The sequence below is a fragment of the Panicum virgatum genome, chromosome 2K (genome assembly GCF_016808335.1).
Source record: "Panicum virgatum strain AP13 chromosome 2K, P.virgatum_v5, whole genome shotgun sequence".
Classification (NCBI taxonomy): domain Eukaryota; kingdom Viridiplantae; phylum Streptophyta; class Magnoliopsida; order Poales; family Poaceae; genus Panicum; species Panicum virgatum.
In genome coordinates, this window is record NC_053137.1 from 31,870,231 (window position 1) to 31,891,978 (window position 21,748).

The following is a 21,748-nucleotide window of genomic DNA, read 5'->3' on the forward strand; positions in this document are numbered from 1 at the left end:
GCACCAACCTAAAAATAACATTAGAGAAGGTGGTTCATTGCACTGCTATTAATTAACATGTAATTGATGATTGAATTAAAAAAATAATTAACTAACCAGTGTAACATCCTCATCTTCTGTAAATAACAAGCACTTCCCAATCCTAGGACAATAAAAACCATTGGTGTCATCACCAACACTGATGGGCTGTCATGAATTGCCATTGCTCACATGCTGTGCATGATCATGCCTAGGTGTGTTCTTAGTAAAAAAATTAAGCATACCACCAGGTGGGATAGAATCCCCTCCCCTAATCAAATCAAAGATAACATGATATCATTAGAACAAAATTGCAGTAGGACATCAATGTTTAGACACAGAAATACTTCAAAATTAATCGGTGCTTGAGTTAATTATGCAAGACAGCTGATCAATGTTTAGTCACAAAGATGCAAGATTGCTTATCAGAAGTGCTCTATGAAACAACCAGATAGCTGTCAAAATTCAGACTAACTCGTACTACTCATCAGATAGCCAAAAAAACTTGCTTAGGTCTTTAACTTGTCATCATTACAACACCAAAAACTTGATTGCTAATCAATGTTCGACCAACTCAGAGTACATGAAACACTTACCAAACTTGCAGCTCGGTGTCTTCTATATCTGTGGATGAAGGAGGTGCCCACCAAGAACCTTGAGCTGATGAACTAGTCATGCCTAGATGTGGTAGCCCACGAATCCAGTGAGGAGTAGAGGAGGGCGCCATGGATTGCTGTGGATATGGAGGGAACCAAAGGCGAACATAGAAGGGGTGGTCATCGGTGGAACAGGTTGGGCACCGGTTGGGGGAGGAACGGGCTGAGTCCTAGAAGCCGGAGGGATCTCCATTGGCGCCAGCGCAGAGGTCTGTTGGTGGAAAGTGCCTTCGGGAAGGACAAACACTACAACAGTCGTGGAAAGCGTGTCGAGCAAAGAGGTAGCGAACACAAGGACACAGTAGTCTTCAGACAATCGCCCAATACTCTCTCCACTTATATTCAATGTCCCATCAATGACTGTTATAGGGGTATTTATAGACGGCTGTTCACCTATCAGCCCTCCAAATTACACTGTAATGCCCTCCAACGGCTAGATTCCAAGAATATCCTAGGGCAAGCTAGTAATTTTACCCTCACTAGTGGATTACAGCTAGATTCCCACTCAGACCCGCCATGGGCCCTCCTGCTGACATCTTCATCGCATTGTGTAGGCCTTCAACTCCTTCGTCGAAATCCTGGGTCTTCGACTCCTCTTGGTGCCGCCTTTCCCGGCGTCCGCCTCTTTGTTTAGGGGACGAAGACCAGGGTGCTTGGGGGCTTCGCCAGCCACGTCGAAGCGGTACGGGTCTTCAGTCCGGCTCTACCTGGCTCAAGTCAGCTCAAGCGCGTGCCCACCTCTTCGCTTAGGGAACGAAGACCTGGTTGTCCGATGCCTTCGTCCCATCTTGTCTTGACCCGTGTACTCAACGCGGGGCCTTCGGCGCGGGGGCCGAAGTTGGCGTCCCCAACATGGTCCTCTTGGACCGAGGCATCTTGCAGGGAAGAGGAGCGATGGCTATCTAGGGTTTGGGCGATTTGGGATGAGCTAGGCGGAATTGGGGGATTTAACGCATCGATCCGGTGCGTGCAGGAACGATTTGGCGCGAAGGGAATCGATTTGGCATGTGCTAGCTAGTTTTGGCGGGGAGATTGGCGCGAGGGAGTTGGACGGAGCAGGAGATCGAGGGGGGAGGGGAGGATGAATCGCCAGCGCTGTCACTGACGACAGGCTCGGAGCGGGCGGTTCTGCCTGGGGGAGGGGGGCGAATTGCAAGCCGCCCGCGCTGGGTTTCTCGCTCCAACTCGAATTGAGGCTGACGCGGTGGGTTAATGGGTTCCATTATACTTGCTCTAAATAAAGCTGCCATTCCAGGTGGAATCGTTCCGAACATCCATTTCCGAGTAAAGACCTGTTTGGTTGCACATGAATTCATTCCAAATTATAAATAATAGAAATAATAAGAGACATAATAAGGGACCATAATTTATTCCGGATCGGAAACTACTAACAATAAATAATAGATACAACAAAAGACCGAGATAAATTCCACACATCTAGACTCATGGATTGATTCCCATTCTTCTATTATAGCTATCATGAGTCTAAAGGAACACGGATCCTTGTAAGACCCCGTTCGGTTCGGCCGTTCCACGCCTGAAACAGTCTGGCCTGCAACGGTTCCGTCCCAGAACGGAACGGAAGAAAAGCAATGCTGTGGGAGGAAAAATCTCCACCTCTAAGACCGTCCACAGTAGAGGGAGCAAATGAAGGAGCAAATACACTGTTTGACACTGTAGATGCACTGTTTGGCACTATAGACAGAGAGGGCGTGGGAAACGAGGAGGGAGCAAATTTGCTCTTGCTCCCTCCGCTGTGGTCAGCCTAAACCCCGAAACCAAGTATAGGAAGGGTTTTAGCCGGCCGAGCCGAGGCCCGGCTTTTCCTCTTCCCCGACCCCTCTCCCCACATTGGCGGCGGCGGCGGCGGCGCCATATTGCCCCCATTCCCCATGTTCTCCAGTTGATGCTCTCCGCCTCAGCCCCGACCGCTGCGGCCGTCTCTCCTGCCACTTCCTCTCCGCTTCCCGCCCTAACCCCCCAAACCCTAGCCCCTTCTCCCCTCATGTGGCGCCGCCTCCCCGCCCGCCGCCTCGCCTCCGCCCTCCTCTCCTCCTTCCCAGTCACGAGCGCCGCTGCCCCGCGCGCTCCTCCTCTCAAGCGTCGTCTTCTCCCGCCCCCGCGCTTTCCCTCGTTGCAGCAGGAACCGCGTTCGTTCGCCTCCTCCGCCGCAGCCGAGGTGGTGTCCTTGGAGGAGGCCGAAGAGCTGCACCACGCGCTCGAGAACTTCCAGGTGCAGCCGAACCAGAATCAACCTCCTCCGCCGGTGGAGGAGCAGCAGGCATCCGGGAGAGACCACCGTAGTCGGCATCGGCGGAACAGGCGCGGACAGCAAGCACAAGTGGCGGCGGCGGAGCACGGGATGACTTACCACAAATACGCCTCCTTGCGCCGCCGACAGATCCGCGTCGAAACGGAGGCGTGGGAGCAGGCCGCAAAGGAGTACCGCGAGCTCCTTGCGGACATGTGTGAGCAGAAGCTCGCGCCCAACCTTCCCTATATAAAGTCGCTCTTCCTGGGCTGGTTTGAGCCGCTGCGGGACCAAATCGCTGCAGAGCAGGAGCTCGTGGCGGACCGTGGGTCCAGGGCTTCACATGGGCCGTACTTCAACATGCTTCCTGCGGATATGATGGCGGTCATAACTATGCACAAGCTCATGGGACTGCTCATGACTGGCAGTGGGGACGGGAGCGTTCGAGTCATCCAGGCAGCATGTCAGATTGGCGAGGCTATCGAGCATGAGGTTTGCAATTGTTTCTTACTGGGCACTTGCTTGCTTGCTGCACGCGCAGTTGCATTCCAAAACTAGTCTGTGTCTCGGGAATTAGAAAATTGTTGTTAGTTGTTGGTATTTTAAAGTCTATGAATATCGGTGTAGGTTGTCTTTTTATACCTTAAAGTTAGCCACCAATGGAAAGTAATATTGTTTTAATTAATGTACAATACCATAGATAAGTTGTGTAACAGGAGTGGGTGTGAAGACAAGCCTTCCATTTCAAATATAATTTAAGGGAAAAAGTGTTGAAAAGTGCCGCAACTAACTGGATAGTTGTTTCTTACTATTGCTTCTCGGAGTGATTTACGGGTAGTATCATTCTTATGCTGATATGCTAGTAATTTGTTGGAGAATCTGATAGTCTGGCAACTTCATATTCTCAGCTTGAAGTCACCTTGTTAAGTTATGGCAATCTAATTGATCTTATGTTCTCCCTTTGAACTCACTATCCTAAGTATCAATTTCGAATCATTGTCTTGGGTATTTGAAATTGTGCCATAAATACTAGGTGTTTCTCATTCTGTTTATATAGTATTGCATTTTTTTTGGTTTGTATAAATCTTGAATATGGTGTCAAACTCATTATTTATTGTTGATAATGCACCTATTTGGGTGGTACATTTTCTTGTCATGTTATCAGTTTGTTGATAAACCATCATGTTTTTCTTTCATCCTTCACTAGGTTCCCACAGATTTCTAGAGACCTATTTGTATATGTCATCTTGAATATGTCATCTTGACCTATTTGTTGATAAACCATCATGTTTTTTTTTTCATCCTTCACTAGGTTCGAATCCACAGATTTCTAGAGAAGACAAGGAAAAAAAGCAACAAAGAAAAGGAAAATGAAGAAGAAATTTGTGACTCAGACATTTCCAAAGAACAACAGCGTCTAAGAAAGAAAGTCACTGATCTGATGAAAAAGCAAAAGTTACGGCAAGTTAGGAAGATAGTGAAAAATCAAGATGATTCCAGGCCATGGGGTCAAGATGCTCATGCGAAAGTACGAATCCCGTGTTTAGATATATTACCTCATCTGTTGTTTTAATCTTAGCACCAGTTTTGCCTTATGACATTTTCTATTGTCATTCACTGTTCTGCAGGTCGGCAGTCGTTTGATTGAGCTGTTTATTGAAACAGCCCATATACAGCCAGCTGCTAGCCAGTCATCAGATGGTCTGCCTGACATTCGTCCTGCTTTCAGACATGAAATGAGAACGGTGCCGAAGGAACAACAGTAATGTTATCCTTGTTTACTCTAAGATTGACTCCTGATGCAACATCCCCATGGATCTGTACTGCCACTGGATTAATGATCCTCTAGTTTAACTAGGAAATGCTTTGATTAGATAACTTTCAGTGAAAAGGGGAGGTTTGCTTTACTGCTCATATTCTTCCATGCTATCTATTGAAATAATTTGTGGCACCTTTTAGAAACTATACATAATGTACATGTGCTGAAAGGCAACCAAAGATCATTTGGACATCCAGCTGCAAAATGCGGGCGAGATGCTAGTTTAGACTAATTTTCATGCAATTTCAGAGCTGCAATGAACGATACAGCTCCAACTAAGTTGTAAAGGCAACTAGCTTAATTCATTCTTGTCCTAAAAGTAGTTTCTTCTTCATCCTAACATATATTTTGTATCATGTCTTTTATTTAAACAGGAAGCTTAGTCGCAGATATGGTGTCATCAAGTGTGATCCACTGGTTCGGCAAGGCCTGGATAGAACAGTTAGTTGACCCTTCTACAAGTCTTGATTTTTACTGGAATGCTTCTCCTAATTTTGCATTCCTTGATCATGTAATGGGGCATGTTTTTCCTTGGCAGGCAAAACACATGGTCATTCTGTACATGCCTATGTTGATTCCCCCAATCTGTTGGTCAGGGTTCGTATTTGTTGCCTATAAAATTCTCTTCGTTACATGATGCATCTTAACAAATTGGGCTGCACTTTTATTGAATGATGCTGGTTATATATTGTTATTGCTGAGTACTCCCTCTCCCTCCGTCCCAAAATAAGTGTTCGCTTAGCATTCAAAATTTGTCCCACAAAGATTGTTCTTTTAGCTTGTAGTGGGATCCATCAAATTAAAAGCAATGCCTACTCAAAAAAAAAAGAATTAAAAGCAATGCCAAATATCAAGAAAAAATTGTATAGATAAGCGCATGGAGCCAATCAAATGCTTAGTAGATGCTACTTTTTCTAGTTCCAATGCAAATGCATTTATTGAGGTTCTAGAGAACCAAACAAATAACACGGTTCGCAATCTCAATTCGTATAACTAATTAGGGGCTACAAGGTCATTTCCCAGGATTAGTAATGTGTCTGAAATTTTCTAAAAAAAGTCTTTTTGGAACAGAGGGAGTATATCCTTATTGGTAAGGACAGTCACCTTTTTGATTAGTTCAGTATGGGGCCGTTTAGTTCCCAAAATGAAAATTTTTGGATGTCAAATCGACTGTTTGACCAGATGTCGGGAGGGTTTTCCGGACACTAATTAAAAAACTAATTTCAGAACTCACCTGGAAACCGCGAGACGAATCTTTTGAGACCTTTGACCGCATCATTAGCACATGTGGGTTACTGTAGCACTTATGGCTAATCATGCACTAATTAGGCTCAAAAGATTCGTCTCGTCGTGTACATTCAAACTTTTCAATTAGTTTTATTTTTTAACTATATTTAATGCTCCATGCATGTGTCCAAAGGTGAGGTAAAAATTTTTGGGCGAAATTTTTTGGTAACTAAACGGGCTCTATGTGGTCCTGGTTCATGCCGATGGGTTCTGTTTGTCATACTATTATTTCTATCACTTGGCATTTCTGAATATGTAGTAAATTTGTTCCTAGCTTTTTTTACATCATGGTTTTTATGTCTGGAAATGCTATCTATATACTGACAGTTTGGTTCTCCTATTTTTTTTTGTACAGATATGATAAGGGAGCACACCTGTTTTTACCATCCTATGTGATGCGCACCCATGGTGCTAGGCAGCAGAGGGAGGCTGTTAAAAGGGCTCCAAAGGAACAGTTGCAATCAGTTTTTGAGGTACAATCTACTGTTTCTTGTGCAGATTGGATGAATAATAGTGTTATAGTGTGAAGAATACTTTCCTAAATCCATTTATCTGCTCATATACATTTAAATTTTACTTATGCTGAGTGTAGCAGAGACATTTTGTATTTGGCCCATGTGTACCATTAACCCAGTGTATAAGAGCACTGGTCCTGAATATGTGACCTAGTTTACACAATTATAAGAAAGCAAACAATGCTATCTTGGTCCACATCATAGGATGGTAGAGCCTACACGTCGGTTGTGAAATATTTTGCCCGTCATTTGAGTTAATCTATTGGTGCACAAAATTCAATAGTTTATGCAATCTGTATCTCTGGTTTTTGTTCTTTGATGTCTTGTTGGTTTCAGGCCTTGAATACTCTTGGGAGCACGAAGTGGAGGGTTAACAAAAGAGTTCTTAGTATTATTGACAGAATATGGTCAAGTGGTGGTCGGCTTGCTGACCTGGTTGATCGTGCTGATGTGAGTTGCCATTTAATTGGTCATGAGATTGTGTTATGACTTGATTTGATAGCATTGGATATTTTTTGTATCTAAGCTGACATGTTTCGTATACTCAGGTTCCCTTACCTCAGAAGCCTGACACAGAAGATGAAACTTTGCTAAAGAAGTGGAGGTGGCACATGAGGTCAGTCAAGAAGGAAAACAGTGAAAGGCATTCTCAGAGATGTGACATTGAGCTCAAACTTGCTGTAAGAGACTAAGGGGTCTTGCTATTGTTATCCATTGAGGTGCCACAATCTATACTAATGCACACATATTGGTTACAGGTTGCTCGAAAAATGAAGGATGAAGAGGGATTTTACTACCCACACAACCTTGATTTTAGAGGTCGTGCTTATCCAATGCATCCTTACCTGAACCACTTGGGTTCCGACCTTTGTCGAGGGGTTCTGGAGTTTGCTGAAGGTCGTCCACTTGGCAAGTCAGGCTTGCATTGGCTGAAGATACACCTAGCAAATTTGTATGCTGGTGGTGTTGATAAGTTATCATATGATGGCCGGATTGCATTTGCTGAGAATCACTTGGAGGAAATATTTGATTCTGCTGATAGGCCATTAGAAGGCAAACGATGGTGGCTTGGGGCTGAAGATCCATTCCAGTGCCTGGCAGTATGCATGAATCTTGCTGAAGCTTTAAGAAGCTCGTCTCCAGAAACAACGATATCACATATTCCTGTGCATCAGGTATATATATTTTCTTCGAGTGATCATTTTCTTTCTCAATTCTTTGTGGAGAAACTTAAAGATCTCATCTGTCTTTCTGTTGCTCAAGTATTTTGATGTTTTAGAATGAATGCCATGGAACATTGGAACAGAGTGAACAATTGAGTACCATGTTCATTCATATTATCTGAGTTCCTGATAGAAAATTAGTTGACCATACTCCTTATGCAACAGGCATGTTTGCCTTTGATTCAACAGGGCTCATGTACCCCAATGTGTATTGAATATGCTTATTGCATGGATAAATTCGGTTCGGATATGACACTGAGCATGTGGCATTTACCATGGTCCATGGTTGATCACCATGTTCAACATTAGCATCGGCTGTACTTGTATGTGGCCAGAACTCAATATATGTTTATGTTTTGATATATGCTTTTCTTTTTCTTAGGATGGTTCTTGTAATGGCCTGCAGCACTATGCAGCTCTTGGAAGGGATAAGGTTAGTTTGTGCCTGAATGATGAAGTTGTTCTCTTTAAGATTATTTTTTGTTGCTATGGGTAACTATCTATATAATTATTTAAGTAGAGTTAGTAATTTTTTTTGTTAAAATTTTCCTAGTTGGGAGCTATTGCTGTCAACTTAGTTGCTGGAGAGAAGCCTGCAGATGTTTACTCCGGAATAGCTACCAGGTATGGTTTTTCCATTTCAGCTGTCTTTTGAACTCTTAACATGTTCATGGTAGTACTTGATGTACTTTAAGATGTAGCACTCTATATGCTGCACCAGGGCACCCCACCCTACTGATCATCTATTTTTTGCGGTCTTAAGGACCCCAGGAACCGTTTTGTGCAACAGTAGTAAAACTTGACGTATTAGAGTTCCCTGTGCTTTAGAAAAAGAAAGGACCACGTACACATTGAGCTGTAATTAGTGTCTTAATATCCCCCGACAAAGACATCGATGACCAACAGCTGCTTTTACTTTGTAGACATATTACATATTATTTCTGATGGCCTGAGTTGCAATTGACCTTGGCAATTCATGGCCTTCCATGATATACTGCAAAGCACAATGGCTTGGTGTTGGCCGGTGCCCAGATGGCCACCTGGGATGCTTTTTTGGAAACATCCTTTAACCTCCAGACTTTTTGAACTAGTATTATTGGAGTCTCAATACGAAATATCTTTCATGTTTAAAATTGATTGTATGTCCTTGTAAGATTGTTGTGATGCTTCTTTATAGTCTTAATTGCCAACATTAAAGTTTCTTGTTTAGTGCTTGAAATATTGTCCAAATACTGATTTTGGGTTCAGTAGTGTCATCTTGATCTAACGTTTGACTAGTTTAGTTATATTCTTTTGTATTCATGATGATTACACTATTTTGTCCAAATACCGAATACTGATATCATATTATTTTGTATTATGCTGCAGGGTGGTTGAAATTATGAGGAGGGATTCACAAAAGGATCCTTCTACAGATCCTGATGCAGCTCATGCTCGTCTGATACTTGATCAGGTGTTGCTTTTTTGTCAGTATATCTTCAATCCGTACTATATGTTGCCTCATAAGATAGATAAGGTGAAGTTTGAAAGCTGAAGAGTTCGTGAAAGACAAGTTACACATATACATGGGCATTAAATCTGGATCGGTTGAGGCCTGATAGGATCTGTCTGTCTTAATGCTAAACCAGCTAGGTAGGCTAGCTTGTTCATATATGTTGGAGTATATTGAGCCCATGTGTATAGAGGCCCACCTAGAGGCCCATGTATAGGTTCTATATATACCCACCCATCTAGGGTTGGAGGAATACAGCAATTATTCCCTTCATTATGGTATCAGAAGCCTAGGGTTAGGGTTCCTCTCCTTCCTCTCTCCCTCCCACCCTCCCAGCCCGCAGCACCCGCCGCCGCCCCCTCCCTTCCCCTCTCCTCCTTCCCTCCACTCCCTTCCTCCTCTGCTCCGGGCGCGGGGAGTGCTGCGCCGGGCGCGCTGGGCGCCGCCGCCGCCGCCGCCGCCTGGCTCCTCCCCTCCTCTGCTGCAGCCGCGCTGCGTGCCCTGGGAGGCCCGCGGCCGCAGCCGCCGGCGCCGGCCCTCCCGGCGCGGGCGGCCCGCCTCCTCCCGGCGCAGATCCCGCCCTGCAGACCCCTGCCGCCGCCGCCGCCACTGCGGGCGCGGGCGCAGGGGGCGCGGGGGGAGCCGCGGACGCCGCCGCCGCTACCCAGCGCGCCCCTACTGCCGCCGCCGCTGCCACTGCTGGCGCTGGCGCAGGGGCGCGGGCGCAGGGGGCATGGGGGGTGCTACCGGCCCCCTGCAGCCCCTGCTGCAGCCGCTGGCCGGTGATGCGGCCGTCGCTGCCGCTGTGGCCCACCGCGCCGCGATCGCTGCGGGCAAGCAGGCCGCCACCGCCGACACTGCCGCGCTCGATCCCGCGTGGTTGGGCCTCGGGATGGCCCCCGCGGATGCGCCGCTCGCCGCTGCCGCCTTCCGTGGGCAGCAGGCCGACGCCACCCTCGCCGCGGCCCTCCTCGCCGCCAAGTCGGAGGCTTCGGCAGCCCAGGAGCGGGTCCGCGTGGCTGCCCTCGCCTGGGAGCGCGAGCGCGCCACGGCCGACGCCCTCGCTCTACGGGTCGCCGAGGCGGAGCGCTTCCTCCGCGTCTCCTCCGGCCAGCCCGTCCACCCCGAGCACGGCGCCTCTTCCTCCCACCAGGCCCCGCCCGCTGGATCTGGAGCCCGGTACGACCCGACCGACCCCATGGTCGCCCAGCTCCACCTCCAGGCCGCCGGCGTCCAGAACATTAGGGCCCTGGTCTCCGTCCTCCTCGACCCTGCGTCCTCCTCCTACGGCCGCTGGCGAGACCAGGTCATCCTCACCCTTCGCCGCTACGCCCTCGACGACCACGTCCTCGTCGACTCGACGATCGAGGCACGGGACGTGGCCTGGCTACGCCTTGATAGCGTCGCCATGTCCTGGATCTTCGGGACCATCTCCCTAGATCTCCAGGACCTCGTCAGGACCCACGGCGGCAACGCGCGACAAGCCTGGGTGGCGCTCGAGGGGCAGTTCCTCGGCAATGCCGAGTACCGCGCCCTCCAGCTCGACGCCACCTTCCGCACCTTCGTGCAAGGGGACCTCACCGTCGGTGAGTACTGCCGGCGGATGAAGAGCATGGCCGATGCTCTTCACGACCTCGGGGATCCGGTGTCCGATCGGGTCTTGGTGCTCAATGTCCTACGGGGCCTGAGCAGCACCTACGACCACCTGAAGGGCTGGATCGCCCGCCAGAGGCCTTTACCCACCTTTTTGCAGGTCCGGGACGACCTCGCCCTCGAGGAGATCACCCGGGGTCTCGCGCCCGGATCGTCCTCGCCCGCCCCTGCCGCGCTCGTTGCTGCTCCACCGGCCTCCGCTGCTCCTGCCAGCTCCCTCCTTGGTGCTGCTCCAGCCAGACAGACCGGAGGAGGGGGGGGGGGGGGGGCGTTGGACGTCGCCGGCGAGGGGGACGTGGTGGTGGTGGTGGCAATGGTGGCCCTGCTTCTGGGAGCACCGGTACCGGTGGGGGCCGTCGGGGCGCGCCGACATCGGCTCCCGCTCCTGCCCCTGCCGCTTGAGGTATGCGTTGGCCATCCTTCAGCAACCCATGGTCAGGGCGCATCTCGATGTGGCCGTTCTAGGGTCCGAGAGGGGGGCTCGTCCTCAGCTCCAGCCGGCGGCCATGTTCACTGGCGCTGCTCCACTCTTCGCGCCGTCCTGGACCCCGCCCGCTCAACCCAGCCAGCAGCCGAACTGGCCTGGGGGGTGGGACCAGGCCGCTCTGGTGCAGTCCTTCAGCACCATGGGACTGACGCTGCCGACTAGCACCGAGTGGATCGCCAACTCGGGTGCCTCGTTCCACACCCTCTTGTCCTTCTATCATGGTTGGTGATGGGTCTTGCCTTCCTGTCACCGCCGTTGGTTCTGCTCCTCGCCTTCCTAATGTTCTTATTGCTCCTCAAATGGTACACAACCTTCTTTCTATTCGCCAGTTTACTGCTGACAACTCCTGTTCTATCGAATTTGACTCCTCTGGTCTTACTGTGAAGGATTCGGCTTCCCGGCGTCCGCTCCTCCGATGTGACAGCCTGGGGCACATTTACACTCTTCGGCTTCCTGCTTCTGCTGCCTCGCCTTCGGCTTCTTCGTCTTCTGCTTTTGCCGTGACGCCTTCTTCCACCACCTGGCTCCGCCGGCTTGGTCACCCCGGCCGCGACGTTTTGGCTTAGCTCCGCCGTAGTACCGATGTTCCATGTACTAGGGCTCCTGCTGAGCACCTCTGTCATGCGTGCCAGTTAGGTCGTCATGTTAGACTTCCGTTTTCTTTTTCTTCTTCGCATGCTGCGCATGCTTTTGATCTCATTTACTGTGACCTGTGGACATCTCCTGTACTCAGCATGTCTGGCTATAGATATTATCTGGTCATTGTTGACGATTTTTATCATTACTCTTGGACTTTCCCTTTGCGCGCCAAGTCTGAGACCTTCCCCACCCTCCTCCACTTCTTTGCCTGGGTGTCCACTCAGTTCGGCCTCACCGTTAAGGCCGTCCAGTGTGACAACGGGCGGGAGTTCGATAACTCCACCTCTCGGTCTTTCTTCCTGTCTCGGGGTGTTCAGTTGCGTATGTCTTGTCCGTATACCTCTCCTCAGAACGGCAAGGCCGAGCGGATGATTCGCACGACGAACGACGTCGTGCGCACCCTTCTGATCCAGGCTTCTCTCCCCCCGCGCTTCTGGGCTGAGAGCCTCCACACCGCCACCTACCTGCTCAACCGCCTTCCGTCCACTGCTTCTCCTGCTCCCACTCCACACCACGCTCTTTTCGGTACCCCTCCTCGCTACGACCACCTTCGGGTTTTCGGGTGTGCGTGTTACCCTAACACCTCCGCCACCGCTTCTCACAAGCTGGCGCCCCGCTCGATTCGTTGTGTGTTCCTCGGGTACTCCCCTGACCACAAGGGGTACAGATACTTTGACCTCACCTCTCGCCGCGTTCTGATCTCCCGACACGTCGTCTTAGACGAGTCGGATTTTTCCTACTCCACCTCCTCCACACCTTCTTCTAATCCCGAGATGGCGTCTCTGTTTCCGACTGACCCGGTGGTTCAGCCACCGTTACCTGTCTGTCCTTTTCCTGCAGGTTTTCCCGGCGCACCGGCACCGCTTCCGGTGATCCCTGCTGCGCCGAGCGCGGCCCCGGTGCCCGCGGTCGCGCCACGCGCGGCCCCCGGACCTCCGGTCGTGTCGCGCACGGACCTGGTGTCTCCCGCTGCGCCACGCGCGGCCCCGGTGCCTTCCCCTGCACCTGAGCGGTACTCTCAGCCGGTGCAGGTGTACCGGCGTCGCTCGGCGCCGAACCCGGGGCCGCAGCGGTACGTTGAGCCGGTGCAGGTGTACCGGCGTCGTTTGGCGTCGACACCGGTGCCGCCTCCTGCTCCGGAGGCTCTTGCGACGCCGACAACGGAGCCGTCGCCGCCGCTGCCTCCTCCGGCTCCCTCTCGAGCCGAGCCGGAGGTGTACCACCCGCCGGTCATCCATCGGGATCCTCGGCATATCCATCCCATGGTGACTTGGCGGATGACGTCCCAGGCCGCGACTCTCTCCGCCACCGATGGAGACCGCGGGTCTCTCCAGTACCCTCCTCTGTCCGCGACGCTTTGGCGGATCCTCACTGGCGTCGCGCGATGGAAGAGTACGTGGTTCTTCTTGCCAACCAGACGTGGGACCTCGTGTCGCGTCCGTCTGGTTGCAATGTGGTGACTGACAAGTGGATCTGGACGCATAAGCGTCGGGCTGATGGCACACTGGAGCGCTACAAGGCTCGCTGGGTTCTCCGGAGGTTCACTTAGCGGCCTGGTGTGGACTATGATGAGACCTTCAGCCCGGTCGTGAAGCCCGCTACGATGCGCACGGTCCTCTCGCTTGCGTTCTCGCGCACTTGGCCTGTGCACCAGCTGGACGTGAAGAATGCGTTTCTTCACGGCATCTTGTCAGAGACTGTTTACTGCTCTCAGCCTGCGGGATTTGTGGACTCGAGTCGTCCGGGTATGGTCTGCCGGCTCAAGAAGTCTCTCTATGGACTGAAGCAGGCTCTACGGGCTTGGTACTCTCGGTTCGCCACGTTCTTGCTGACACTGGGGTTCACCGAGGCCAAGTCTGACACGTCTCTCTTCATCTACTGCCGTGGGGATGAGACTGTATATCTGCTGCTATATGTCGATGACATTGTGCTCACAGCTTCCAGTCAGCAGTTGTTTCAGAGTGTCATCTCCTCTCTGCAGCAGGAGTTCGCTATGAAGGATCACGGTCAGCTCCACCACTTCTTGGGCGTCACTGTTGAGCCTCGTCTGTCTGGTCTTCTCCTTCACCAGCGGCAGTACGCCCTCGATATTCTGAAGCGGGCTGGGATGACTGATTGCAAGCCCTGCTCCACTCCAGTCGACACTCAGGCGAAGCTGTCTGCTGATCTGGGTGATCCGGTGGCTGATCCTACTGCCTACCGGAGTCTGGCCGGCGCTTTGCAGTACTCACCTTCACCAGGCCGGACCTCACCTACACTGTTCAGCAGGTCTGTCTCCATATGCATGATCCCCGGGAGTTACACCTTGCTGCGCTGAAGCATCTCCTCCGGTACGTCCGTGGCACTGTGGACCTCGGCCTGGTGCTTCACCGCTCGTCCTCTGCTGAGCTGGTGGTCTACACCGACACATACTGGGCTGGCTGCCCGGACACTCGTCGCTCCACCTCCGGCTATGCCGTCTTCCTGGGCGGCAACCTGGTCTCCTGGTCGTCCAAGCGGCAGCCGGTTGTCTCCCGCTCCAGTGCCGAGGCGGAGTACCGGGCTGTCGCTAACGGCGTGGCAGAGTTGTCCTGGCTACGACAGCTCTTGGCGGAGCTCCACAGCCCGCTCGCCAAGAGTACGCTCGTCTACTGCGACAACGTTAGCGCCGTGTATCTCTCCACCAACCCCGTCCAGCATTAGCGGACGAAGCACGTGGAGATCGACCTACACTTCGTGCGCGACAGAGTCGCAATCGGCGATGTTCGGGTACTCCATATCCCGACTACCTCTCAGTTTGCTGACATCTTCACCAAGGGGCTGCCCTTCTCGACCTTCTCGGAGTTTCGATCTAGCCTCAACGTAGCCTGTGGCTACGGGGGGGGGGGGTATTTGCCCTTTGTACTCTATTTGTACTCTCATCTTATCCAGTCTTGAACACCGCTGCGTCGGTTGTTCAGACTGCGGGGGGGGGGTGTTAGCTTTCTTGTTGTCCAGTCTTGAACACCGCTGCGCTGGTAGTTCAGACTGCGGGGGGGTATTGGAGTATATTGAGCCCATGTGTATAGAGGCCCACCTAGAGGCCCATGTATAGGTTCTATATATACCCACCCATCTAGGGTTGGAGGAATACAACAATTATTCCCTTCATTAATATAGATCCTAAATCTATCCGAAAGGCATATATTACTAATCAATTGGTAATCATATTCTTGAGAAAAAAAAGGCGATCACGCTGTTGACACCTCATTTAAAAATTTGAACAGTCAACAGACTGATCACCTATTTTTTTTCTGAAGAATGATGATTACCGATTGATTAGTAATATATGCCTTTTACGAATCTGTGCAAAACCTAGCTTATCTATTGAGATTAATTTGAAGTTAGTCTGATACATTACATCATGGAGCCCTAGTATCTCCTTTTGTACTCCCTGAGTCTTTAGTTTGTGACATTTGGACATAACAGTAGATGCAGTTCCTGAAGTACAAATTCAACCACCATTAGTCCATTACATTTGTAATATATTTATAAGAAGCTGCAATAATATGAAAGTGCCTTTTGAGACAAATGTACAAATCATTTTTGTGTGTCCAGTCTACATTTGGTAGTATATTCATTATTGGCAGCACAACTCTTTTTTCAATAAAAAATGAAGGAGGGAGTTAGATTATAAGTAGATGTACATTTGATGGTATACCAAAGAAATTTTGGTAGCTCCATAGACAATAATTGAAAGTTATAGTTTGGTGCTTACTTTTAAGTTTCAATTGATGACCAAATTCAGGTGGATAGAAAATTGGTGAAGCAAACTGTGATGACATCTGTGTATGGTGTCACTTATGTTGGAGCACGTGAACAAATAAAAAGAAGACTGAAAGAGAGGGGGGTCATTGCTGATGATGCGGAATTATTTGGTGCATCATGTTATGCTGCTAAGGTGGAAGTTCCAACCCAGTGAAATACTTTATTTTATAGCTCCTGTATTTGTCTAGTCACCTTTTTATTTTCCCCATTGTCTTCGATAGGTTACTCTGACAGCACTTGGCGAGATGTTTCAAGCTGCCCGTAGTATCATGAACTGGCTTGGTGACTGTGCCAAGGTACAAGCCATAGTATAATACTTTTCTCACTGAATCATGAATCATAATATCATGTTGTTCCATGCTACTTTACACTGCACAGTACCATGTTTGGGTAGTGTCAGAGTGACAAGGCATATAAATCTAACATTTTGTAGTTGTTAACTGCAATTGTGGAAGGTTGTGAAGAAATTGTATTTTGGGGTTGAATTTTATATTGTATAAAATTTAGTCCACTATATGAAACCTAGAAAACTCCATTGACTATTTGTCGATTATTTTAATTACCATATTGTGTATGCTGTGATATATTTTTTTTCCCAAGAATACAGCGGTGAGATGAGTTTCCTTCTATAGTAACAGAGGCAAAAGTAAACAAAAAAAAAGCTCTGAAACAACCTGCACACCAAAACTGGCATGAACATTTAGGCTTATGCTGGCTTTGGATCAGCTTGCAAAAAGCTGGGGGCTGTTTGGATCCCTCAGCTTATAGGTTGTTGGATTATTGACTGTGGGTGTGCAAAGCCTATTAGCTGAAAATAGCTGGGTGAGGCCAGTTTATGAGATTATAGTAAGCTGGGTGGTTGGCTAATAAAAAGCTGGACTCTAAGCTGTCCTTTTTTTGATCAGCTAGCTGATCCAAACAGTGCCAAAAGACTTACTTATATGAATGAAATCAGCCTTCAGTTCTGATATCAGTTGATAGTCAAGCCCAGCTGCTTTATTTGGTTGAAATGTTAAATTGTTATAAGTGCTGTTTATATTGAGTTCTCCTGATATACAACTGTGACAACTTATTTTGCATGCAGGTAATTGCTTGTGAAAATGAACCTGTGAAATGGACGACCCCTCTTGGGCTTCCAGTTGTTCAACCATATCGCAAACTAGGGAGGCATCTTGTAAGTGTTCCAGTACAATTGTTTCATTCATGATCTCTCCTTTCTCATACCTTGATAGTCATTTGTTTATAGACCTTGATATTGATGCTTGCCTTGCAGATTAAGACGTCGTTACAGGTTCTGACCCTTCAGCGGGAGACTGATAAGGTATGCTTCTTGTGGTCAAATGTCTTTGCATTGGCTCATTGCAGTCTTGCTTTTTTCTGGGTCAAATAAGAGACCTTTGGTTACTAGTTGCTTTGAGATGTCTGTTGTTATGTCACGAAAAAGTGGCTTTTCTAGTGTCAGAAAGGCCTTATCGTCGAACGTGCTGGTCCATCTTGGTCATCTAAATTTCCTTGCATGATGTCATCTCTCATCTTCTATTAGTTTTTTTTTTTGAACGAACAACACTGGACGGGTGCGTTTCTATTGCTATAGTAGAGAAATACAAGGTTATATCCCTAGGAGGCTATAACCAGGCTAGAAAAAAGAGGAAAGAAAAAAACACAAAAACAACAGCAATGGGTTGGATTGGGGCCATCAACACACGCCGAACTCAACACTCAACAACTCAGGCCGGTCAGATTGGGACATTAATGCAAACCACACAACTCTTCTCCACGCGGCAACTCTGGCGGATCGAAAACAGCAAAACCGAAGTTTTTCGTAACACCCACCAAACATCCACACTCGTGTAGTCGCCGTGAACTTTCAGGCGTGACCATGCATTGACAGGGAACTGAAAGATGCATAGATGCATACAGCATTGCACCGGGAAGACCGCCATGCGGGACCCTCTGCTGCCGTACCACTGCAACATCACTCTCCACCTGACGGAGTGAAACCACCGAAACCGGACCTCTCGTACACTGCCACGCAATCGCTACCACGATAACACAACACGGGGGCCTCGCCGCATCCGTTGTTGGACCTCGCTCTCATCGCCTTGAAGAATCACCACGCGCAGGGGTCTTACCACTCCCGTCACAGTATTCCATACCACGGTTCCGTTTCTTTTGTCGCCGTCAGGGTGGTGAGCAAAGTTGCCCTAGGTCCCCCGATCTCCAACAATGACGAGCCGCCACCGTAGGCCGACCTCACCTCCTTGCTTCACCCGCGAAACATAACCTCTGCCGCCGTGGCAGCATGCCGAAGAAGTCGCTTGCGCCGTCTTCCAACGATGTGTCGCACCGGATAGTCCAGCCAAGCTGAGCGACCCGCCATGATCTGCTGCAAGCCAAGTCATCCCCTGATGTCGATGTCGCAAGCGACATCCTTCGACGTCGTCGCACACCGCGCTGAGAGTTGCCAAGAAATCCCAGCTGCTGCGGTCCGCTGCAAGCAGCCACAAGCCCACAACGACAAACATGCAACAACCTTCTTTCGCCACCGAAGCTATGAACGCGACCACAAGGGCTCGGCAACACCTGTTTGGCTTGCCACGTGGCGGAGTTGCCAACCCCGTCTGCCGCCGCACATGATCAATGGACAAGGACTCTTGCCTAGATGCGTCTCTAAAGACGACGCCTCCAAGGAGGTCACGACGCCAAGGCGCTGCCATCGCTCGTCTAGAATCTAGACACGGTTTTCACCCAGAGAGCCTAGTGCAACAAGGAGCTTCAAGATGACGCCCCCAATGGTCAAACGACGCCTAGGGGCGCCGCCGCCATCTGTGCCAGCAGGGATGCCGGCAAGGGCTTTCGTTCGAAGCGTCAACTCCTTGCTACATGCTCATGGCTCTGGACCACAGCCACAGCAGCTGATTCGTGGTGGCCGCGCCTCCACGCATGATGCCTCTACCGTACCTCTGCCTCTGCTGTGCTCACCATCCTCCGCTGTGCTCTCCCATCACCTCTTCCTCGCTGGGCGGGAGCTCGACGACAACGCGTGCGCCGCTGGCGCCGCCACCGGCCTTGCACTGCCGCGGCCACCTCCCAGCCTTCCCCTGCCGGCGCTATGCGTCCCGCCGCCTCGGACTTGCCGCGCAACATCCACGCATGCCTTTGGCCTCTCCTGTTCTATTTCATTTTTGATAATCAGGCCCAGCTGCTTCATTTGGTTTTGGCCTATTGCTATTTTTAGGTCAGATGGATGCTAAAGGACCCTTCTCTTTTCGTCTGACAGTCCTCTATGTTTTCTGGATGCATGGGAACTGCAAGAAACAATGAACTAGTTTCCGTGGCTGTTTGTTTCAATTTACAGATGCGGCAGGGGTGGTGTTGTACGTAACTGTATCCTTCACTTCTTTTACATCAAAATTTGACTGTTTTTTATTCATCTTTTCTTCCAGATATTCTCCAAAGCATTACCCTTATTCTATGTGTCATCTATATATATCATGGACTCTGGTATAAATTTGCTGAACCCTTAGGAATTGGCCAAAAGCTTTGATGTATCATGGATGTATCCCAAGCTATATTTGAATCGTCAATGATAGTTTAGTGAAACGAGTAGTTGAGATCCTTGAATCGTCATTGATAGTGCATCATAGTGGTTTGGTTATTGAATTGTGTCTATTTTCCATCATTGTCATTGAATTACATTAACTCTTGTTTATGTAATATTTTAATCAAGTACTTAATGAATCACTCAACCAGGTTATGGTGAAGCGGCAGAGGACAGCTTTCCCTCCAAACTTTGTGCATTCCCTTGATGGTTCTCATATGATGATGACTGCTGTTGCTTGCAAAAGGCAAGGCCTCAACTTTGCAGGTTAGTAGTTTTGGCAGGCCCTTTGCAAGTCATCTGTTAGAAGTGAAATATTTATTAGTGTTTTTTTTCTAAATCCGTGCAGGAGTTCATGATTCTTATTGGACCCATGCTTGTGATGTTGATACAATGAACAAAATACTCCGGGAGAAGTTTGTGGAACTCTATGATACACCTATTTTGGAAAATGTATGCATCTCTTATCCCAGCTGTTAGTAGAAATTGATCAATCATTTTCTTGCGTTAGAGTTAGCGTTTAAAAATTCACCAAATGCTTTTATGACTTCTTAAGAAAAGTATACCAGTTCTTAACAAAAGTATATTTGATGCAGCTGTTGGAGAGTTTCGAGAAATCTTTCCCTAAGTTAAAGTTCCCACCATTACCAGAGAGGGGAGACTTTGATATGAAGGATGTCCTTGAGTCTCCTTATTTTTTCAACTAGCACAATTATGATAGCATTGCATGCCCCCCGCACTCTGCTTGCCTATTCACAGCCTGCACCTATCCTGAGTTTTGAGTACAGTGCCGCCAGCTCAGATGTTGAAGCTAAATCTTTTACTGGCTGAAGCGTACCATCTTCAAGACATCATGCATGACCTTATCCAAAAGTGTGGCTTCGCAGAAGTATACAGAGGATGTTCTTACTGAGCTGTACAATTCGATACTTCGAGGACTCAGCATGTTGCCTTGAAGTAATCAATAACAGATATGGTGAGGAGGTTTGCAGTTATGCTAACAGCAAATCCAAATAAAAGGGGATGATCCCCCCCCCCCCCCCCGCGGCGCGGGTCAAGGCTTACGCATAACATTCACATACTGATCCCTGTAAATGTAATTATATAGCTTTTGTCTGTCACTAATCTGTTTTTTATTCTTGATCTTGAACTATAGAGGGATATTCTGCTAAGGGGACCAGCTGACGAAGGATTATTTCATTGCTAACTTTGTAGTTGTAAGATAACAATTTAATAATAAATGGATACGCAGTGGTTTCTTATCCATTTTAGCTGTGCATAAAGTTCGGGAGCTTTCGATGTTTTTGTCTTGAAGTTATTTTAATACTCTTATAATCCCATTGATGAAATCAGTGTAATTAAACCTGCATTCTATTGGTTTTTTGGTTGTGTTCCATTAAATTGTACAGGCCCCAACTTGTCTAGCTTCTATCTTCAGTTAGCACGTATTGTTTGTTTGCGTTTCATTACACTGTACTGTCTGTGGCGGGTTCTTTTGTTGCCTGCATATTTCAAGATGGAACTTTATACCAATAAATAAATCTGCATTTTGTTTGTTTATTTCGCTGTGTTTCATTATGTTGTACAGGCTCCAACTTGTGGAGACTATTTATTGTGCGCGTGGGTGGGAGCGGAGCTGTCATAGAAGGGGGAAGTGGCTGCCGCTGAGCTAGGGAGAGGGAGGGGGTGGAGCGGCTGCTGGGGAGGGTTGGGAGGGGGTGGAGCGGCTGCTGGGGAGGGTTGGGAGGGGGAGAGTGGCCACTAGTGAGTTCACTTGCGGCTGGGGTGGTTTGAGGGAGGCAACGGAGCTTTAGGGTTCGGGTTGTTGGGGGTGTGGCGGCTTCATAGCCTCCGGCTATAAAAGAGGGGGTGAGCGTTTGCTGCTATGTACTGCCAACGAATGTGCTCTCTCACTGTCGTGTGCGAACCAGCTGAGGTTTTATTGCCTGTGAGGCTGCTAGTGGGCGAGCGTTTGCTACTGCCAACGAATGCGCTCTCTCGCCGTCTTGTGCGAAACAGCTGACGTTTTATGCTTGCCAACGCGACAGGGGCGGGCCCAGCTGAATTCAATGGTATTCAGTTGAATACCAATTATTTTTGCAACAAAACTAGATGTATATAGTGTATATGATGTATATAAATAAAAGAGTAAAATGCACTGGGGGTTCTTAAACTAGTTGACCTGTTCTGTTTAGGTCCATGAACTTCAAAAATGCATTTATAGGTCCACAATCTATTCAAGTGTGTCATCTAGGTCCAATTCAGCCACGCCATACCCTAGAAGCTGAGGTGGCAGGTTGACTGTGCGGTGATGTGGATCC

General features: G+C 48.9%; 1 protein-coding gene across 4 annotated transcripts; it reads left to right on the forward strand.

Annotated features, from left to right (window-relative positions):
* The first annotated feature begins 2,475 nt into the window (after positions 1-2,475).
* On the forward strand, positions 2,476-20,695 carry LOC120673355 (DNA-directed RNA polymerase 2B, chloroplastic/mitochondrial-like). Of its 4 annotated transcripts, none has more exons than XR_005674632.1 (20): positions 2,476-3,417; positions 4,238-4,453; positions 4,554-4,687; positions 5,119-5,185; positions 5,283-5,341; positions 6,387-6,504; positions 6,883-6,996; positions 7,095-7,226; positions 7,305-7,721; positions 8,152-8,202; positions 8,323-8,393; positions 9,138-9,222; positions 15,807-15,959; positions 16,048-16,122; positions 16,911-17,000; positions 17,100-17,147; positions 19,107-19,203; positions 19,580-19,694; positions 19,777-19,880; positions 20,024-20,086. XR_005674632.1 is itself a non-coding variant. In XM_039954163.1 (19 exons), exons 1-19 carry the CDS (start codon positions 2,581-2,583, stop codon positions 20,132-20,134), a joined length of 2,997 nt encoding a protein of 998 aa, XP_039810097.1. In that variant the 5' UTR covers positions 2,477-2,580; the 3' UTR covers positions 20,135-20,693. The 4 variants fall into 4 exon arrangements, 2 of the variants coding, with proteins under 2 accessions (XP_039810104.1, XP_039810097.1); XR_005674631.1 differs by lacking the exon at positions 19,107-19,203 and adding an exon at positions 20,584-20,695 and having other exon boundaries at positions 2,477-3,417; positions 20,024-20,403; XM_039954163.1 differs by lacking the exon at positions 19,107-19,203 and having other exon boundaries at positions 2,477-3,417; positions 20,024-20,693.
* Positions 20,696-21,748: the final 1,053 nt, after the last annotated feature.